Raw genomic sequence first — 19,804 nt, 5'->3', positions numbered from 1 at the left:
CTTAAGGAAACTTCTCCACTCACCATTTCATGATGGCTAAAACCCAGGACACATGTATCGTTGACATACACCAAAACATCACCCATTTGCAGTTGACCATCCAGCCAAGCCGGACCATTGGGCACAATTGATTTAATTTGCAGAAATTCCTCCACACCATCACCATCTCCACCCACAATGGTAATACCCAATCCACGGGCCGATTTCAATAGTGTGGTGGTAATACGTTCTCCCTGCATTTCGGCAGGGTTGCGTGTAAATTTATACGGTAACATGCCTTTATTGGATTCCGGATGGGTCATCATAGGTGGTGGTGGTTGCATTGCCCTTTGTGAAATATCCACTGTAGATAACGTTGAGGCTGAGGACACCGAACTTAGGCCGATGCTAGCACCTGTGCCATTTAAGACACTCGACGACGAGGGAGTTTGGGGTCTTTGCAATGACTGCTGATGCTGTTGTTGTTGTTGAGCCTGTGCTTGAGCCGACTGTTGTTGTTGCTGCTGCTGATTTTGTTTCTGTTCTGCTGCCCGTCGTTTGGCCTCGAGTACTGGATTCTCATATTGCGTCTTACGATTAACATGATCTATATAATAGGTCCCATATAGAGAATCTTCAATTTTCTCCCAGCCATACGGCAGTTCACCTTCTGTACATTCTTCTAGGGATTTCTTTTGGAATTTTGATAGCCTTGGATCTAACCAATGGGAGGTGCCGGTATTGTGACTAGGGGAGAAGAAAATAAAAGACGTTTTTTTGTTACTCTTTGTTATTTCGCAATAGATTCTTCAATCAGGATGATTTATAAGACCTCCCAAAGAGATTTTCTATAGGTGGAAGACCTTCGTAAAATTTTTCTATAGACAAAAAAAAACTCCAAAAGAGATTTTCTGTAGATTGAAGACTTTTTATAAATAGAAGCCCACAAAGAGGATTTTGTAGATAGAAAATGGGGACCTCTTTAAATGGAAAATGTGGAAAAGTGGTCATCTTCAAAAATAAGATCTCCTAAAAAGGCCTACTGCAGCTAGAAAAGCTCTTCAAGGGGTGTTTTATATATCTAGGACCCCTCTAAGAGATCTTCTATTTATAAGATGCCCTTTAGGAAGTCTTACATTTATAGAAGACCCCTTCAGGAGGTATTCTATTCATAGAAGATTCCCTCAAGTGGTCATCTTCAGAAATAAAAGCTCCTAAAAAGACCTAGAAAAGCTCTTAAAGGGGTGTTTTATATATCTAGGACCCCTCAAAGAGATCTTCTATTTATAAGATGCCCTTTAGGAAGTCTTACATTTTTAGAAGACCCCATCAGGAGGTATTCTATTCATAGAAAATTCCCTCAAGAGGTCTTCAATTTATAGAAGACCCCTTCAACAGGTCTTTTTTTATAGAAGACCCCTTCAAGACTTATTTTATTTAAAGAAACCCCTTTAAGATTTATAGTGGACCTCTTCAGGAGGTATTTATTGAAAAAGGACTCATTTAAAAGGTATTCCGTTATAGAAGACACCCTCAAAAATGATTCTATTTATAGAAATCCCTTCAAGAAGTCTTCTTATAGAATACCATTCCAAGAGGCCTTCCATTTATAGAAGAACCCTTAAAGAGTTTTTTTTTTTTTTTTTGAATTATAGAAGACAGCTTCAAGAGATCTTCTATTTTTAGAAGACCCTCTATAGGAGGTCTTCTATATATCGAATACCCCTTTTGGAGGTCTTCTATTTATAGAAGACCCTTTAGTTGGCCTTTTATTTATTGAAGACCCCTTTAGAATGGCTTTTGTTTATTGAAGACCCCTTTAGGAGGGATTCTGTTTATAGAAAACCCTTTTAGGAGGTCATTTAATTATAGAGGTCCTCTTTCGGAGACCATTTTAGGAGGTCTTTAGGATACCCCTTCAAGAGGGGAGGTCTTCAATCTTTAGAAGGGGTTCTAAGGGGTTCTAGTATTTATAGAAGGCCGCCTAAAAAGGTCTTCCATTTAAGGAAGAGCCCTTTAAGAGGTTTTCTGTTTACACAAGACTCCTGTGGGAGGTTTTCTGTTTCTAGGAGACCTCTTTAGAGGTCTTCTATATCTAGAAGACTCCTTTACAAGGTCTTCTATTTGTATAAGCCCCTTTTAGGAGGTCTTCTGTTTATAGAAAACCTCTATCAGATCTTCTATAACAGAAAAACCCTTTAGAAAATTTTCTGTATATAGAAGACCGCTTTAGGAGGGGTTCTATTTATATAAAATCCCCTTAGGAGGTCTTCCATTTATAAAATAACCCTTTAGGAGGTTTTCAATTTATAGAATACCCTTTATGAGGTCTTATATATAAAGAAGATATCTTTAGGAGGTCATCTGTTTACAAAGACCACTGTAGAAGGTCTTCCATTTCCTCTTTGGGAGGTATTTTATTTATAGAAGGCCCGTTTAGGAGGTCTTCAATATCCTGTGTATAGAAGAACCCTTTAGTTGGTCTTTTATTTATTGAAGACCCCTTTAGGAGGTTTTCTGTTTATAGAAGACCCCTTTAGGATGTCTTCCGTTTACAGAGAACTCCTTTATGAGACATTCTATTGATAGGAGATCCCTTTAGGAGGTCTTCTGTTTATTGAGGAGCCACTTATGAGGTCTTCTATTTATAGATAACCCCATGAGCAGGTTTTCTATTTATGGATGACCCTTTGAAGAGGTCTTCTGTTGATGGAGAATTTCATTAAAATGTCTTATGGTTATAGAAGACACCTTTAGAAGGTGTTCTATTTGAAGAATACCCTTTAGAAGGCCTTCTGTTTATATAGAACCATTTTGTGAGGTCTTCTATAAATAAGAGACCCCTTTAGGAGGTCTTCTATTTATAGAGGACTCCCGTTAGATGGTCTTCTATTTATAGAAGATCACTTTAGGAGGTCCCTACTTATAGAAGATCACATTTTGAGGCTTTCTGTTTATAGAGGACCCCTTAATGTGGTCTTCTCTTTATAAAAGGAAACCTTAGGAGGTCTTCTGTTTATAGAAGACCCCTTTCGGATGTCTTCTGTTTGTAGAAGACCCCCTTTAGGAGGTCTTCCGTTTGTAGAGGACCCATCTAAGAAATCTTCTCTTGATAGAAAATCCCCTTAGAAGGTCTTTTATTTATTGAAGGTTACTTTAGCAGGACTTCTATTTGGAGGCCTTATGTTTATAGAAGGTCTTCTATTTATAGAATACCTTTCAGAAGTTATTCTGTTTACATAGGACCCCTATGTAAGGCATTCTATTTATAGAGAACCCCTTAATGAGTTCATATATCTATAGAAGACTAATTTAGGAGACGCCTTACATTTATAGGAGACCTGTTTAGGAAGACTTCTATCCATAGAAGGCCCCTTAACGATATGTTCTATCCATAAAAGACCACTTGAGGAGGTTTTCTGTCTATAGATGATGACACTTTTTATGTGGACCCCTTAATGAGGTCTTCTATCTATAGAAGACTAATTTAGGAGACGCCTTACATTTATTGGAAACCCTTTTTAGGAGGACTTCTATCCATAGAAGGCCCCTTAACGCTATGTTCTATCCATAAAAGGCCCCTTCAGGAGGTTTTCTATCTATATATGATGACTTCTTTTATGTGGCCCTGACTCTTAACCTAAAAACACATCTAACATTTGCAGTTGCTGCTGTTGTTGTTGTTGTTGCATACTTACTCTATAAAATACAGTTCACCTCTTTCCGTATAGGCCGTTTCCCATTTAGGTGGCAATGGACCCAAACCATCACCTGGATCATCTTGTTCTATGTGACTACTGGAATTTGTTCCAGTGCCACCACCTCCAGTTTCACTGCCTGTTGTACTGCCACTAATGCTGCCATTGCTGTAGCTGTTTTGTAGTAGATTTTCTGGAAGAGAACAAGAAGAAGAAGAAGAAGAGAAAAATAAAATTGAAAAGAAGACCAAAATAAAATAGGAAATTAAAATAATCAATAAATACGTGAATTTTTTTTGAAATATTTTTCAGAGACTATCAAATCCAAAAACTTCTAACTTTTTAGAATATTTTTTTAGAGACTGAAAGGTGATTTCTTAAATATAACTGATATTTTTCAAGGATTTCATTTAATATTATTCAAGACCCATAAACGTGGATTTTATTAAAAATTTTTAAAGGCCTTTTTTATATTTTATATTTTCAAGATTTTTTAATAATTTTCATAAATTTTATTAAATAATTCTCAAATATTTTATTAAATATTTTTTCAAGAATTTTATTAAAGATCTTTTGAGAATTTTTATTAAATATTTTCAAGAATTTTATTAAATAAAAAGGCCTATAAAAGTGGGTTTTATGAAATATTTTTCAAGAATTTTGTTAAACATTTTTTTAAGGATTTTATTAAATATTTTTCAAGTTTTTTATTAAATATTTTTTCGAGAATTTTATTAAATATTTTTCAAGGCTTTTAATTTTATTAAACATTTTTTCAACAATTTTATTAAATATTTTTGAAGGATTTTATTAAACATTTTTCAAGAATTTTATTCGATATTTTTTAAGAATTTAATTAAATATTTCTTAAAATATTTCATTTTCTTAAATATTTGTCAAGGTTTTTTTTACAGGCTTTTTTTAAATTTTTCAAAGATTCTATTAAATATTTTTCAAGGATTTCATTAAATATTTTTAAGGATTTTATTAAATATTGGTCAAGTATTTTATTAAATATTTTTCAAGATTTTTTTAAATATTCTTCAATGATTTTGTTAAAGATTTTTTTCACTTATTTTATTAGATATTTTTCAAGGCTTTTACTAAACATTTTTCAAGGTTTTCATTAAATATTTTTCAAGAATTTTATTAAATATTTTATAAGGATTTTATTAAATATTTTTTCAATGATTTTATAATTTATTTTACAAGAATTTTATTAAATATTTTTCAAGCCCCATACACACGTGGATTTTATTAAATATTTTTAAGATTTTTTAAATATTTTTCAAAAATTTTACTAATTTTTTATCAAGAAAATTACTAAATATCTGTCAAAAATTTTATAAAAAAAATTTCAAGAATTTAATTAAAAATACTTCAAGGAATTTGTTAAATATTTTTTCAAGATTTCTTTTTTTTTAATATTTTTCAAGGATTCTATTAAATATTTTGTAAGGATTCTGGGATTTTATTAAATATTTTTAAAGAATTTTATTATATATTATTGACGGATTTAATTAAATATTTCTCGATAATTTTATTAAATAGTTTTCACGGCTTTTATAAAATATTTTTCAAGAATTTGATTAAATATTTTTCAAGGATTTTATTAATTTTTTTTTTCTAGGATTTATTAAATTTTAATTAATTTTATTAAATATTTTTTAAGGATTTTATTAAATATTTTTTCAAAATTGTATTAAATATTTTTCAAGATTTTATTAAATATTGTCGAAGGATTTTATTAAATATTTTTCCATGGGTTTTATTAAATATTTTTCAAGAAATTTATCAAATATTTTCCACACTTTTATTAAATATTTTTCAAGGTTTTTATTAAATATTCTTTATGGATTTTATTACATATTTTTCAAGAACTTCATTAAATACTTTTCAAGGATTTTATTAAATATTTTTTCAAGAATTTTATTTAATATTTTAAATATTTTTCAAGAATTTTATTAAATATTTTTTATTTTAAATATTTTCAAGAATTTTATATAATTTTTTTTTCAAGGGTTTTTATTTTTCTGGGGTTTTATAAAATATTTTTTCAAGAATTTTATTAAATATTTTTCAAGGATTTTATTAAATGTTTTTCAATGGTTTTATTAAATATTTTTCAAAGATTTGTTTAAATATTTTTCAAAATTTTTTTTTTAATATTTTTCAAGAATTCTTTTAAATATTTTTTAAGAATATTAATAAATATGTTCATGAATTCTTTTAAATATTTTTCAAGAATATTAAAAAATATTTTCAAGAATTTTATTAAATATTTTTCAAGATTTTTTTAAATATTTTCAAGTATTTTATTAAATATTTTTTAAGGCTTTTACTAAATATTTTTTTAAGAATTTTATTAAATATTTTTCAAGAATTTTATTAAATATTTTTCAAGGATTTTATTAAATATTTTTCAGAGATTTTATTAAATATTTTTCAAGAATTTTATTAAATATTTTTCAAGGATTTTATTAAATATTTTCAAGGTTTTAATTAAATATTTTTCAGGGTCCATGCACGTGGATTTTATTATATATTTTTCAAGAAATATTTTTCAACGATTTTATTAAAAAATTTCAAGGATTTTATTAAATATATTTCAAGAATTTTATTAAATATTGTTCAAGGATTTTAGAGATATTTTTTAAGAATTTTATTAAATATTTTTCAAGGTTTTCATTAATTATTTTTTAAGAATTTTATTAAATATTTTTTAAGAATTTTATTAAATATTTTTCAAGAATTTTGTTAAATATTTTTCAAGGATTTTATTAAATATTTTCCAAGTATTTTATTAAATATTTTCAAGGATTTTATTAAATATTATTCAAGTATATTATTAAATATTTTCCAAGTATTTTATTAAATATTTTCAAGGATTTTATTAAATATTTTTCAAGGATTTTATTAAATATTTTCAAGGATTTTATTAAATATTTTCCAAGTATTTTATTAAATATTTTCAAGGATTTTATTAAATATTATTCAAGTATATTATTAAATATTTTTCAAGGATTTTATTAAATATTTTCAAGGATTTTATTAAATATTTTCCAAGTATTTTATTAAATATTTTCAAGGATTTTATTAAATATTATTCAAGTATATTATTAAATATTTTCCAAGTATTTTATTAACTATTTTTCAAGAATTTTATTAAATATTTTCAAGGATTTTATTAAATATTATTCAAGTATATTATTAAATATTTTTCAAGAATTTTATTAAATATTTTTTCAAGTATTTTATTTAATATTTTCCAAGAATTTTATTAAATATTTTCAAGGATTTTATTAAATATTTTCAAGGATTTTATTAAATATTTTCAAGGATTTTATTAAATATTTTCAAGGATTTTATTAAATATTTTCCAAGTATTTTATTAAAAAATTTCAAGGATTTTATTAAATATATTTCAAGAATTTTATTAAATATTGTTCAAGGATTTTAGAGATAATTTTTAAGAATTTTATTAAATATTTTTCAAGGTTTTCATTAAATATTTTTCAAGAATTTTATTAAATATTTTTTAAGAATTTTATTAAATATTTTTCAAGAATTTTGTTAAATATTTTTCAAGAGTTTAATTTATTATTTTTCAAGTATTTTATTAAATATTTTTCAAGAATATTATTAAATATTTTTCAAGAATTTTATTAAATATTTTTCAAGAATTTTATTAAATATTTTTCAAGAATTTTATTAAATATTTTTTTAAGTATTTTATTAGATATTATCAAGGATTTTATTAAATATTGTTCAAGAATTTTATTTAAAATTTTTCAAGAATTTATTAAATATTTTTATTAAGAATTTTATTAAATGTTTTTCAAGAATTTTATTAAATACTTTTCAAGGCTTTTACTAAATATTTTTCAAGTATTTTATTAAATATTCTTTAAGGCTTTTATTAAATATTATTCAAGTATATTATTAAATATTTTTCAAGGATTTTATTAAATATTTTTCAAGGATTTTATTAAATATTTTCCAAGTATTTTATTAAATATTTTCAAGGATTTTATTAAATATTATTCGAGTATATTATTAAATATTATTCAAGTATATTATTAAATATTTTTCAAGAATTTTATTAAATATTATTCAAGTATATTATTAAATATTTTCCAAGTATTTTATTAAATATTTTTCAAGAATTTTATTAAATATTTTCAAGGATTTTATTAAATATTATTCAAGTATATTATTAAATATTTTTCAAGAATTTTATTAAATATTTTTTCAAGTATTTTATTTAATATTTTCCAAGAATTTTATTAAATATTTTCAAGGATTTTATTAAATATTTTTCAAGTATATTTTTAAATATTTTTCAAGAATTTTATTAAATATTTGTTAAGAATTTTATTAAATATTTTCAAGGATTTTATTAAATATTATTCAAGTATATTATTAAATATGTTTCAAGAATTTTATTAAATATTTTTTCAAGTATTTTATTAAATATTTTTCAAGAATTTTAATTACTATTTGTCAAGAATTTTTTTAAATATTATTTAAGGATTTTTTTAAATATTTTTTCAAGAATTGTATTAAATAGTTTTTAAGGCTTTTATTAAATATTTTACAAGAATTTCATTTAATATTTTTCAAGGATTTTATTAAATTTTTTTCAAGCGTTTTATTAAAAATTTTCAAAGATTTTTTTTAAATATTTTTCAAGAATTTTATTTAATATTATTCAAGTATTTTATAAAATATTTTTCAAAAATGTTACTAAATAAAATATTTTAAAGGATTTTATTAAATATTATTGAAGGATATTATTAAATATTTTTTAGGGTCCATACGCGTGGATTTTATTAAATATTTTTCAAGAGATATTTTTTATTAAATATTTGTCAAAGATTTTATTAAAAATTATCAAGGATTTTATTAAATATATTTCAAGAATTTTATTAAATATTGTTCAAGGATTTTAGAGATATTTTTTAAGAATTTTATTAAATATTTTTCCAGATTTCAATTATTATTTTTCAAGAATTTTATTAAATATTTTTCAAGAAATTTTTTTAATTTTTTTCAAGAAATTTATTAAATATTTTTTCAAGTATTTTATTAAATATTTTTCAAGAATTTTATTAAATATTTTTCAAGACTTTTGTTTAATATTTTTCAAGAATTTTCAAATTTTATTAAATATTTTTCAAGAATTTTATTAAATATTTTTCAAGAATTTTGTTAAATATTTTTCAAGAATTTTATTTAATATTTTTCAAGAATTTTATTAAATATTTTTTCAAGAGTTTTATTAAATATTTTTTCAAGTATTTTATTAAATATTTTTCAAGAATTTTTTTAAATATTCTTCAAGAATTTTGTTTAATATTTTTCAAGGGTTTTATTAAAATTTTCCAAGAGTTTTATTAAATATTTTTCAAAGATTTTTTTAAATATTTTTCAAGGATTTTATTAAATATTTTTTAAGGATTTTATTATTTGTCAACGATTTTTTTAAATGTGTTTTCAAGAACCTGAAACATGAATTTTATAAAATATTTATCAAGGATTTTATTTCATAATTTTAAGGGCCATAAACTACGTTTCCCGAATTAAGTTATCGCTAATTCCTAAAGTTTTCACTCTATGTTTTCAAAACTCATCCAACATTCCAATTGTATTGACTTGAAGGCGTTTGACTTGTCATTAATAAAAACAAGTAAAAAAGAGTCAGTCGGCCTTGCCGACAGATAAATACCCTCAGCCAATGTGAAGTGAAACTTTCACCTACGGACAGATCGAATGTATTTAAGGTCTCTTCAGAATTTTGTGGCCCTTTTGCGACATTTGAACTTGCCTACAAAAATGTGGATTAGTAGTTAACTGCACTAAGACACAAATGTTGAACCTTTGTGGGGGAGGTACCTTTAGGGAGGACCGATATGGGCCATTTTAGAAGTTCAATTAAATTTTGACAAAATATTAGGAGATCCAAATTGTAGACCAAATTGGTTGCCCCATTCAAGTGATATCGTCCTAAAAGTTGTGGACCGGTATTGCCCTATGAAACTAAGTTTGGATATAATATGACGAAGACCAAATGTTGGACCAAATCGGTTGAACAGTTCGAGAGTTATAGGGATTTTTGTAACCTTTCGGGCTGTTTTCCTAAGAAATATGGACATGCCCCTGAAAAAACTTTTACCGTCGTAATGGAGGAAGCGAATGCAAATCGCTTCAACAAAAATGAAAGTGAACTTACCCGAAATTGTGTGTGAGAGGTACCAGAAGGAGTAGACAAATATAGTCCATATTCGAACCTGATCTGTATCTGGTAGATATATTAGGATGTGCAAAGTATGGATTACATTGGTCACTCCCCTTAAGAGTTATCGTGCGCACAATTTTTCCGAACATTTTTGAACTTTTGCGGGGGAGGTACCTGAAGGAGTGGACCGATATGGCTTATCTTCGAACTTAAATTATGTTTGGACACAATATTACGGAGGCCAAAATTTGAACCGAATCGGCACATACGTTCGAGAGTTATCTTGCGCTCCATCCACTACACACGGTGTTATAGGGGCTTTTTGCATCTTTCAGGCTATTTTCTCTAGAAGAATGGACTTGCCCCTGATGAAACTTGTACCGCCGTATGGTGGGCAACAAATACAAGTTGTTGCAACAAAAATCAATGTGATTCGAGAGCAGGTCCTAATCTGAACTTATCTGAAATTTTGTGTGGGAGGTACCCGAAGGAGTGGACCGATTGAGTCCATTTTGGAATTTCATCTAAGTTTAGTAGAAATTTCACGATGTGCAAAGTATGGATCAAATCGGTTACTTCATTCAAGAGTTATCCTGCGCTTAAATTTTCCGAACATTTTCGAACTTTTGTGGGGGAGGTACCGGAAGGAGTGAATCGATATAGCCCATCTTCGAACTTAAACTAAGTTTGGACAAAATATTACGAAAGCCAAATTTTGGACCGAATCGGCAGATCCGTTCGAGAGTTATCTTGCGCTCCAACCACTAACACGGTGTCATAGGGTTTTTTGTAACTTTCAGGCCCATTTTCTCAGGAAGTATGGACTTGCCCCTAATGAAACTTACAGCGTCGTATAGAGGACAGCGAATACAACTTGCGTAAACAAAAATCAAAGCGATTCGAGACCAGGTCCTAAACTGAACTTTTCCGAAATTTTGTGTGGGAGGTGCCCGAAGGAGTGGACCGATTGAGTCCATATTGGAACCTCATCTAAGTTTGGTAGAAATTACACGATGTGCAAAGTATGGACCAAATCGGTTATTCCCTACAAGAGTTATCGTGCGCACAAGTTTTGCGAAAATTTTTGAACATTTGTGGGGGAGGTACCTGAAGGAGTGGACCTATATGGCCCATCTTCGAACTTAAATCGAATCTGGACAAAATATTTCGATACCCAAAATTTGAACCGAATCGATTGATCCGTTCGAGAGTTATCGTGCGCACCAGCCAGCCAGACAGACAGACAGACGGACAGACAGACAGACGGACGGACATTGCTAGATCTACTCAAAATTGTCTGAAACGGATATCGTACAAACATACTTGGGGTCTAAAACCATTATTTCGATGAGGCACATTTTTGGTCGTATCAAAGTGTAAATACCCTCTTTAGCCTAAAGGCTGAGGGTATAAAAACAACAGTAATTAATAGTCAACTGTTTTGTACCTTCCGGCAACCATCCATAGAGAGACGGAGCCAATTAACCAAAGCAACTAAGGGTATATAAATCAATCATCTAAAATTTCCAAATGATTAATTATGAATTTATAAATTAAAAGAATGTTTATATTGAAAAATTCATAATCCATGTAAAATCTTTTGTGTCTCCTCCATCTCTCACTTGGTCATAAGATAATAATAATGATTATGACAATAATGTTGTTATTGTTGCCAATCATTAAAAACTTAACGACAACTACTACTGGTATCTTATACATTGATGTTCTTGCTGTTGATTGAAAAAAAGCCGATCAAATATTCATCATTTCCCATCTCCACAAACAGAAGAGACAAGTAGAGGAGCAAGGAAATGACATTGGCAAACAACAATGATATTCTTTGTAAGATGACAAGCCGAGACCGACCGACAGACTCTTGGCAACAATTAATTTGCATTCTTCTTCCTAGACTTTCATTAATTTATTTCTACAATGTTTGTATTATGACCCTCTTCAACATCACCTCCCTTTCCCCACTCTTTCCTATCATTCATCCATCTATTTAACTATCCACTCATATCTATGTTTGTAAATCGCTTTTAATGCCCCATTGAAATTCTAATGAATTTCCTCTTAGCAAAATTTGTTGTTTATGTTTGTGTATGTGTGTTGTGTCTGTGTGTTTATGTGGGTCATTAGTTCATTTAGTTAAAAACTTATTATAAATTGTTAATTTATTGAATGTTTGTCACATCATTTACAGACTGGCATTCTTCTTCTTCGTTTTTCCGTTTTAACACACACATCCTTTGCGCGCTTTGCATTTATGGTTTAGTTAAAGTTTGTTTCATGTTAGTGGCTCTTTAGAATGGTAGGTCGGTCGGTCAATCATGCATTCAAAATTGTTATATTGTGCTTAAGGGGGCTCCCCTCTCTCCCTCTCATCACCATCATCAATGACTCTTCTCACCTTTCTAGGTTTAAAAATTTAAACTTTAAATTTGTGGTGTTTATTATTTCGTGTTTTGTTGTTGTTGTGTGTTGGGTATAACTAGTTTTGTTGATGTTATAGTTATTGGCGGCAGTGTTGTTGTTGTTTTTGGTGAACCACCCCCACCAGACAACGAAGCCGACCCAGTTTTTCGACTCGCTCGCTCAGTACATTTGACAGACAATCGGCGGCGGCGCGCCGATTAGTTTACCGACTGGCGGCTTATTTTGCCATATTTTGTAGTACACAAATTGCCGTAAAGAAAAGTTTTTTTTTGAGAGATCGTGGGGAGGAAATATTCTTAATGTTTTTGTTGTTCTACTAAAACATGTAATCAGTTTGTAACTATTATAAATTTATAAAGAAAAAATTGTTTAAAGTAGGAAAATTTTCAATTTTTCAGATAGATTTCGATGTTCTATTGAGCTGTGTGCCGGTACTCAAAAAACACAATATTCCATTCGAAGCAATGACAGATCTTCTTTCAGGAGTAATGTGATCATTTTAGATTTTGGAAGAATTGCGGATATGTTGGTATCCAATATCATGGAAGTCCCTAAATTCCTTTCCTAAATTATGAAAGGGTTCGAGTTTGTCACCGTCCTCCAGCAATAAGTGCCGAACTGACATATGTATGTATGGGTTGTTTTCGCAAAACAATACTGGGGCTCAATTCTGTTTCTATGAAAATGTGAAATGAAAACTTTTATAAAGGAAAAAACCATGGTAGAACAAATACAAGGTAAAGTTAATACTACAACAAATACAACTCGAACAACAACCACAAAGGAATTTGTTTTTGTTTGTAACGTTACTGCCAGTTGTATTTGTAAACAAAACAAGGAAATGTCTATAAATTATTGGAATTTAAAAAACTAATAATTTTTCACATTTGGTTGAATATTTTGGAAAACATGAATGAAAATTCGTTACATTTTCAATTTTTATGGTTCCACATCATTCCACTAAATGCATAAATTCTCGCAGAAAGTAGAATTCTTGCAGAAAAGTTTGGGGTCGCTGGAAATTCATAGAAAAAGGAGAAGCTGTTTCAATGTTTTGTTTTAGAAATCAAAGAAGCACATGTTTATTAGGGCTTTATTTTTTTAAATTTTAACAAAATACCTAACATATTATCAAACGTTGTATCGCCTCTACAAGCGGTGATTTACTGCGCGGCTTATCGTTCGAACTTGGAGGAGGTTACATATCATTGATATGAAGAAGTCTTTCTGGGAAATGGTTTTTTCCGAATGATATATTTTTTTCTCAAAAAATATATATCCCTAATGTACATCGAAATAGAAATGAATGTATTACATGTCATATGAAATTTGACACTAACACTACAACCCAGTTCAGTCAGCTGGGTATTGCTGCTACCTTTTCTTGTTCTACCATGGGAAAAAACTGTCAAATGAAAAAAATTATAAAGGAAATATTTTTCATTTCAAATTTTCACAGTACTGTGAGAACTATACGAAATAAAGTTTAAATTTTATCCGAGAACACGCAACATGTTCTTATGCCTAAATGTTTGAACTTTTGTATGGGAGATACAGGATGAGGTGGGCCGATATAGACCATCTTCGAATTTGACATATGTATGTAAGTTAGGCCTAAATCGACATCATTTAAGATGGCTATAGAGTTTTTACAACTTAACTTCAGTAAGTAAAACTATACTGTCGTAATAGAAACGACAAGGAGCCGTTGTATCCTAGACATGTCACTAAACCGCACAGCTTTAAAAATTTTGAGTAGAAGTAGTAATAGTTGGATCGATATAGTGCAAATTCGCACTTGATTTAAGTGCGAAAGAAATAATACGATGCCGGACTCAGAAATTATTTTCCATCTGTCCATAGGAGAAAATCTCAAATCCCCGATCAAATTAAATTTTTGTAAACTTACAGTCATAAATATGTATATCCGGCCACTACATTCAAATTGCTCCCGATGCGCAAAGGTTGGACCAATGTCGCAATCACTCCTTTCCATAGCTATGTCCGTCAGGCACTTTAGTTGCTCACCGTGGATTTTTTAGAACTTTTGGACCATTATGCCAGTAGACATGGACTTAGGAACTGAGAACATTATATCGCTGTAGACCACAAGAAGTAATCTCGCTAAAAATATTAAACGTTCCTCGTACAGCCCTTAGACTGGACTTGAACAAAAATGTCGAACTTTTGCGAATTAGGTACCTTGTAAATTCTTGGAACTTGATGTACGTTTGTGAAAAAAATTACGATATGCAAAGTTTCGGCTAAATCAGATAATCAACTAAAATCTATGGGCAAAATCGACTACAACGATAAAAAATATCGGCGCGCGCCATCTGCAATCGAGTTGACGGCGGCGATTTTTAGCCGATTTGAGCCGATGTAATCGGCGGCGGGCTGAAACCTTAAAAAAAGAGAAGCGGCGGCGCGCCGCCGACCGAACATCGACTCGCTTCCACCTCTGACCCCCACTAAGTGGGAGAAAAATAAACATCAAACACTTGACTCTCTCTCTCACCTTTCCTAATTATAGCTAAAGATTTATTTATAACCACCAAAATAAAAACTATAAAAACAATTTTAATTACTAAAAACTGACAGATAAATAACAGGTAAGTTATACTCTTATACTGCACAGTGGGTTTAATTCGATCAAATTGCAATAGACTACAAATCGATTTTTTCAACAAAGACAAATGGAGTTATTTGTAACAGGAGAGACTGGAGCTCCCAAAATGATTTTTTTTCATATATTTATACCCTCAGCCTTTAGGCTAAAGAGGGTATATAAATTTTGATAGGAACAAACAAATTTGGGTATCAAAATATTATGTTCAAACTTAGTTGAAGTTCAAAGATAGGCTATATCGATCCACTCCTTCCGTCATATCTCCCACAACTAAACTGGGTAGTACGTAAGATAACCCTCGAAGGAGGAAACCGATTTGGTCCAAACGTTGTACATCATATTATTTCTTACAGACTTGGATTATGCCCGAATATTGACTACATCGGACCACTCCTTCGGGTTCCTCCCATACAAAGTTTGGAAAGAGTGCAGTTTAAGGACTCGTCTGCGATCGTTTTTAATTTTTTTAGTAACATGTATATGCTGCCCTAATTACGACGTTGCATTTTTTCGGGGGCAAGCCCATTATTCCTGAGAAATTGTCTAAAAACCCAAAAAATCTCTATACGTCAGAAGTATAGGGGGTTATTCTGAAAGAAAATTCCCCATGAGTTTTGTTATTCCGCCCTTTCAACTTAAAGGACAAAGTGAAAAAACTCACGGCGAAATTTCGTTCAGAATAACTAACCCCAATAGTGTTTACTTTTTTTCTTTAGGTCCGAGGCTGAGGGTATATCTCTGTCGGCACAACTGACTGATACTTTCTTACTTGTTTTAGGAAATTTTACATCCAAAAACCATATTCGCTTAAGTAACATAAAGAAAGAGAGATTGCAGAAGGTTTGCGTTTATTGTATGGGATGAAAATCCAAAAAACAAGGGATCTGATGAGGATCTGTGCCTTACCCATTGATAGCAGAATTTATTAGGAGGTTTAATGTGTTTAAAAGCCCCCTTTATGTTTTTTTTTCTATCCATAGAAGATCCCTTTAGAAAGTCCTTTATGTATAGTAGACACCTTTAGGAGGTCTTCTATCTGCTGAAGAACCCTCTAAGAGAAACTCTATCAAAAGAAGAGTCCTTAAGAAATTCTTCAATCTCTAGAAGACGCCTTTTAAGGGGTCTTTGCACACATACATATGTATATAGTCGTGGATTCGATGTTTTGGCAAAACGAATCTCTTCAGAAGACCTCTCTTCACTGAAGCAATAGCATACCCCTTTTAAGAGGTGTTCGATGTACAAGAGACCACATAGGAATGTGTTTTGTCTACAGAAGAACTCTTGCGAAGATGTTTTTCTTCAAAAACATTCTGTAACAGACTATCTACCCATGGAAAACGCTTTGGTGGTTTTGGGCCATTATATCAGGAAGTATGGACTTAGCCCCGAAAAAATTGTTCAGTTGTAACAGCGCCAGTAAGAATAACTTTTTGGAAAGCAAAATTAAAACGATCCGATATGCGCTGTTAAACTGCACTTTTTCCAAATTTTGTATGGGAGATACCCGAAAGACGGGACTATATTCCAACCTGATACATGACTAGACTAGTTTGGACCAATCAGAAACTCCCTGCGAGAGTTATCTTGCGGATTTGCCATTTTAGTTGGTGCCGTCAAAGTGTTTTGGAGCTTTTAAACAATTCCCTAAGAAAGTATGGACTTGTCCCTGAAAAAAAAAACTGTACCGTGGTAAAGGGGCCGCAAGTACAAGCTGCTGAAAAAATCCGAGAGGGGCTCTTCACTTTTCCCAAATTTTGTGTGGGAGGTACCCGAAAGAATCCTTGTAGTCCATATTCGAACCCGATCTATGCCTAAAAGTATTACTACCATATGCAAAGTTATGACCAATTCGGTTACTACCTTCGAAAATTTTTGAACTTTTGTGGGGGTGTGGACCGCTATGGTCCATTTTCGAAATTAAACTAAGTTTGAACAAAATACAACGAATGCCAAATTTTGAACCAGCCAGACAGACAGGCGGACGGACATTGCTCAATCGACTCTAAATTATCTGAAACAGATTGCGTCCAAAAAGACTTGGGGTGTAATGCCATTACTTCTATGAGACACATTTTTGGTCTTATCAAAGAGTTCTTTCATGTAATGAAGTCAGCTTTAGGAGGTATTATGACTAATAAGCTTCATTTTGTAAATCTTCTTTCTATAGAAAATACCTTTAGGGCCCCTTTGGGGGTTCTGCGACCAATAAAAGACCCCATTTCTATCGATGGAAAACCACTTTAGGAGGTTTTCTATTTATAGAAGACCCCTTTAGGAGGCCTACTATCACCAGAAGATCCCTTTAGGAGGTTTTTTATTTAAAGAAGTCCATTTAGAAGCCATACTATCACTAGAAGACCCCCTTAGGAGGTCTACTATCAATGGAAGACCCCTTTGGGAAGTCTACTATCAATAAAAGACCCTTAAGGAGGTTTACTCTCAATAGAAGACAAATTAGGAGGTCTACTATCTATTGAAGAACCCCTTAAAAGGTCTACTATCAATAAAAGACCCATTAATGGGGTCTACTATCAATATAAGGCCTCTTTATGAGGTATACTATCAATAGAATACCTCATTAGGATCAAGTAAGGACCTCTTTATGATGTTCACAAGACAAGACCCCTGAGGTCTACTATCAAGTAAGGACCTCTTTATGATTTTCACTATAAAAAGAAGACCCCTTTAGGAGGTCTACTATCAATAAAATAATCATTTATGGGGTTCACTATCAATATAGGGCCCCTTTATGAAGTACACTATCAATAGAATACCTCAGTAGGAGGTCTATTGTCAATAGAAGACCATTTAGGAGGTCTACCATCAAGTAAGGACCTCTTCATAAATTCCACTATCAAAAGAAGACCCTTTTATGAGGTTTGCTATAAATAGAAGACCCCTTTCGGAGGTCTACTATCAATTGAAGACCCCTCTAGGAGGTCTACTATCAAGTAAGGACCTCTTTATGGGGTCCACTATCGATAGAAGACCCCTTTAGGAGAGGTATTATCAATAGAAGACCCCTTTAAGAAGGCTACTATCAAGTAAGGACCTCTTTATGATGTTCACAATAAAAAGAAGACCCCTTTATGAGGTCTACTATCAATAGAAGACCCCTTAGGAGGTCTACTGTCAATAGAAGATCCTCTAGGAGGTCTAGTATTAATAGCAGACCCCTTTCGGAGGTCTACCATCAATAGAAAACCCCTTTCGGAGGTCTTCTATGAATAGAAGACCCCTTTAGGAGGTATACTATCAATAGAAGACCCCTTTCGGAGGTCTACTATCAAGTAAGGACCCCTTTATGGGGTCCGCTATCAATAGAAGACGCCTTTAGGAGGTCTACTATCAATAAAAGACCCATTTCTGGGGTTCACTATTAATATAAGGTCCCTTTCTGAGGTGCACTATTAATAGAAGACCTCGTTAGGATGTCTATTGTCAATAGAAGACCATTTAGGAGGTGTACCATTAAGTAAGGACCTCTTCATGATCGATAGAAGACGCCCTTAGGAGGTCTACTATCAATAAAAGCCCCATTTCTGGGATTCACTATTAATATAAGGCCCCTTTATGAGGTGCACTATTAATAGAAGACCTCTTTAGGAGGTCTATTGTCAATAGGAGACCACTTAGGAGGTCTACTATCAAGTAAGGACCTCTTCATGATGTCCACTATCAAAAGAAGACCCTTTTATGAGGTTTGTTATAAATGGAAGACACCTCTAGGAGGTCTACTATCAAGTAAGGACCTCTTCATGATCGATAGAAGACACCTTTAGGAGGTCTATTATCAATAGAAGACCCTTTAAGAGTTCTACTATCAGTAGAAGACCCCTTTAGGAGGTCCACTATCAATCGAAGATCTCTCTAGGAGGTCTAGTATTAATAGCAGACCGCTTTCGGAGGTCTACCATCAATAGAAGACCCCTTTCGGAGGTCTAGTATTAATATCAGACTTCGTTCGGAGGTCTCTTATCAATAGAATGCCTTTATATGAGGTCCACTAACAATAAAACTCCCCTTTAGGATGTCTTCTATCAATAAAAGACCCCTATATGAGATCTACTATCAATAGAAGACCTCTTTAGGAAGCCCATTATCAATGGAAGATAATTTAGAAGGTCTACCATCAAAACAGTACCATTTAGGAAGCCTTCTATCAATAGAAGATCCCTTTAAGAGGTCTACTATCAATAGAGGACCCCTTTCGGAGGTCTACTATCAATAGAAGACCCCTTTCGGAGGTCTACTATCAATAGAAAACCCTTTCGGGGGTCTAGTATTAATAGCACATCCCTTTCGGAGGTCTACCATCAATATAAGACCCCTTTCGGAGCTCTAGTATTAACAGCAGACCTCTTCCGGAGGTCTACCATCAATAGAAGTCCCCTTTCGGAGCTCTAGTACTAATAGCAGACCTCTTCCGGAGGTCTACTATCAATAGAATACCTTTATATGAGGTCCACTATCAATAAAAGTCCCTTTAGGAGGCCTTCTATCAATATAAGACCCCTATATGAGATCAACTATCAATAGAAGACTTCTTTAGGAAGTCCATTATCAGTAGAAGATCATTTAGAAGGTCTACCATCAAAACAGTACCCTTTAGGAGGCCTTCTATCAATAGAATATCGCTTTAATAGGTCTACTATCAATAGAAGACCCCTTTAGGGGGTATACTATCAATAGAAGACCCCTTTTGGGAGGTCTACTATCAATAGAAGTCCCCTTTCAGAGGTCTAGTATTAATAGCATACCCCTCAGGAGGTCTACTATCAATAGAAGGTCCCTTTATGAGGTCTACTATCAATAGAAGAC

General features: G+C 31.3%; 1 protein-coding gene across 3 annotated transcripts in view; it reads right to left on the bottom strand.

Annotated features, from left to right (window-relative positions):
* Positions 1-19,804, bottom strand: part of Magi (membrane associated guanylate kinase, WW and PDZ domain containing protein magi) — a 136,653-nt gene that overhangs the window by 10,020 nt on the left and 106,829 nt on the right. For all 3 annotated transcript variants that reach the window (XM_073955964.1, XM_073955963.1, XM_073955966.1), the window contains exons 3-4: positions 3,678-3,870; positions 24-726 (exon numbers count right to left, since the gene is read on the bottom strand). In XM_073955964.1, coding sequence (XP_073812065.1) covers positions 24-726; positions 3,678-3,870 — 896 coding nt within the window. The remainder of the gene's footprint in view (positions 1-23; positions 727-3,677; positions 3,871-19,804) is intronic.

Source organism: Musca autumnalis, unplaced genomic scaffold (assembly GCF_047663935.1).
Source record: "Musca autumnalis isolate F117 unplaced genomic scaffold, ASM4766393v1 scaffold_5, whole genome shotgun sequence".
NCBI classification, from domain to species: domain Eukaryota; kingdom Metazoa; phylum Arthropoda; class Insecta; order Diptera; family Muscidae; genus Musca; species Musca autumnalis.
Note: the sequence above shows the minus strand (reverse complement) of the source record. Positions and strands in the feature narration are given on the sequence as shown.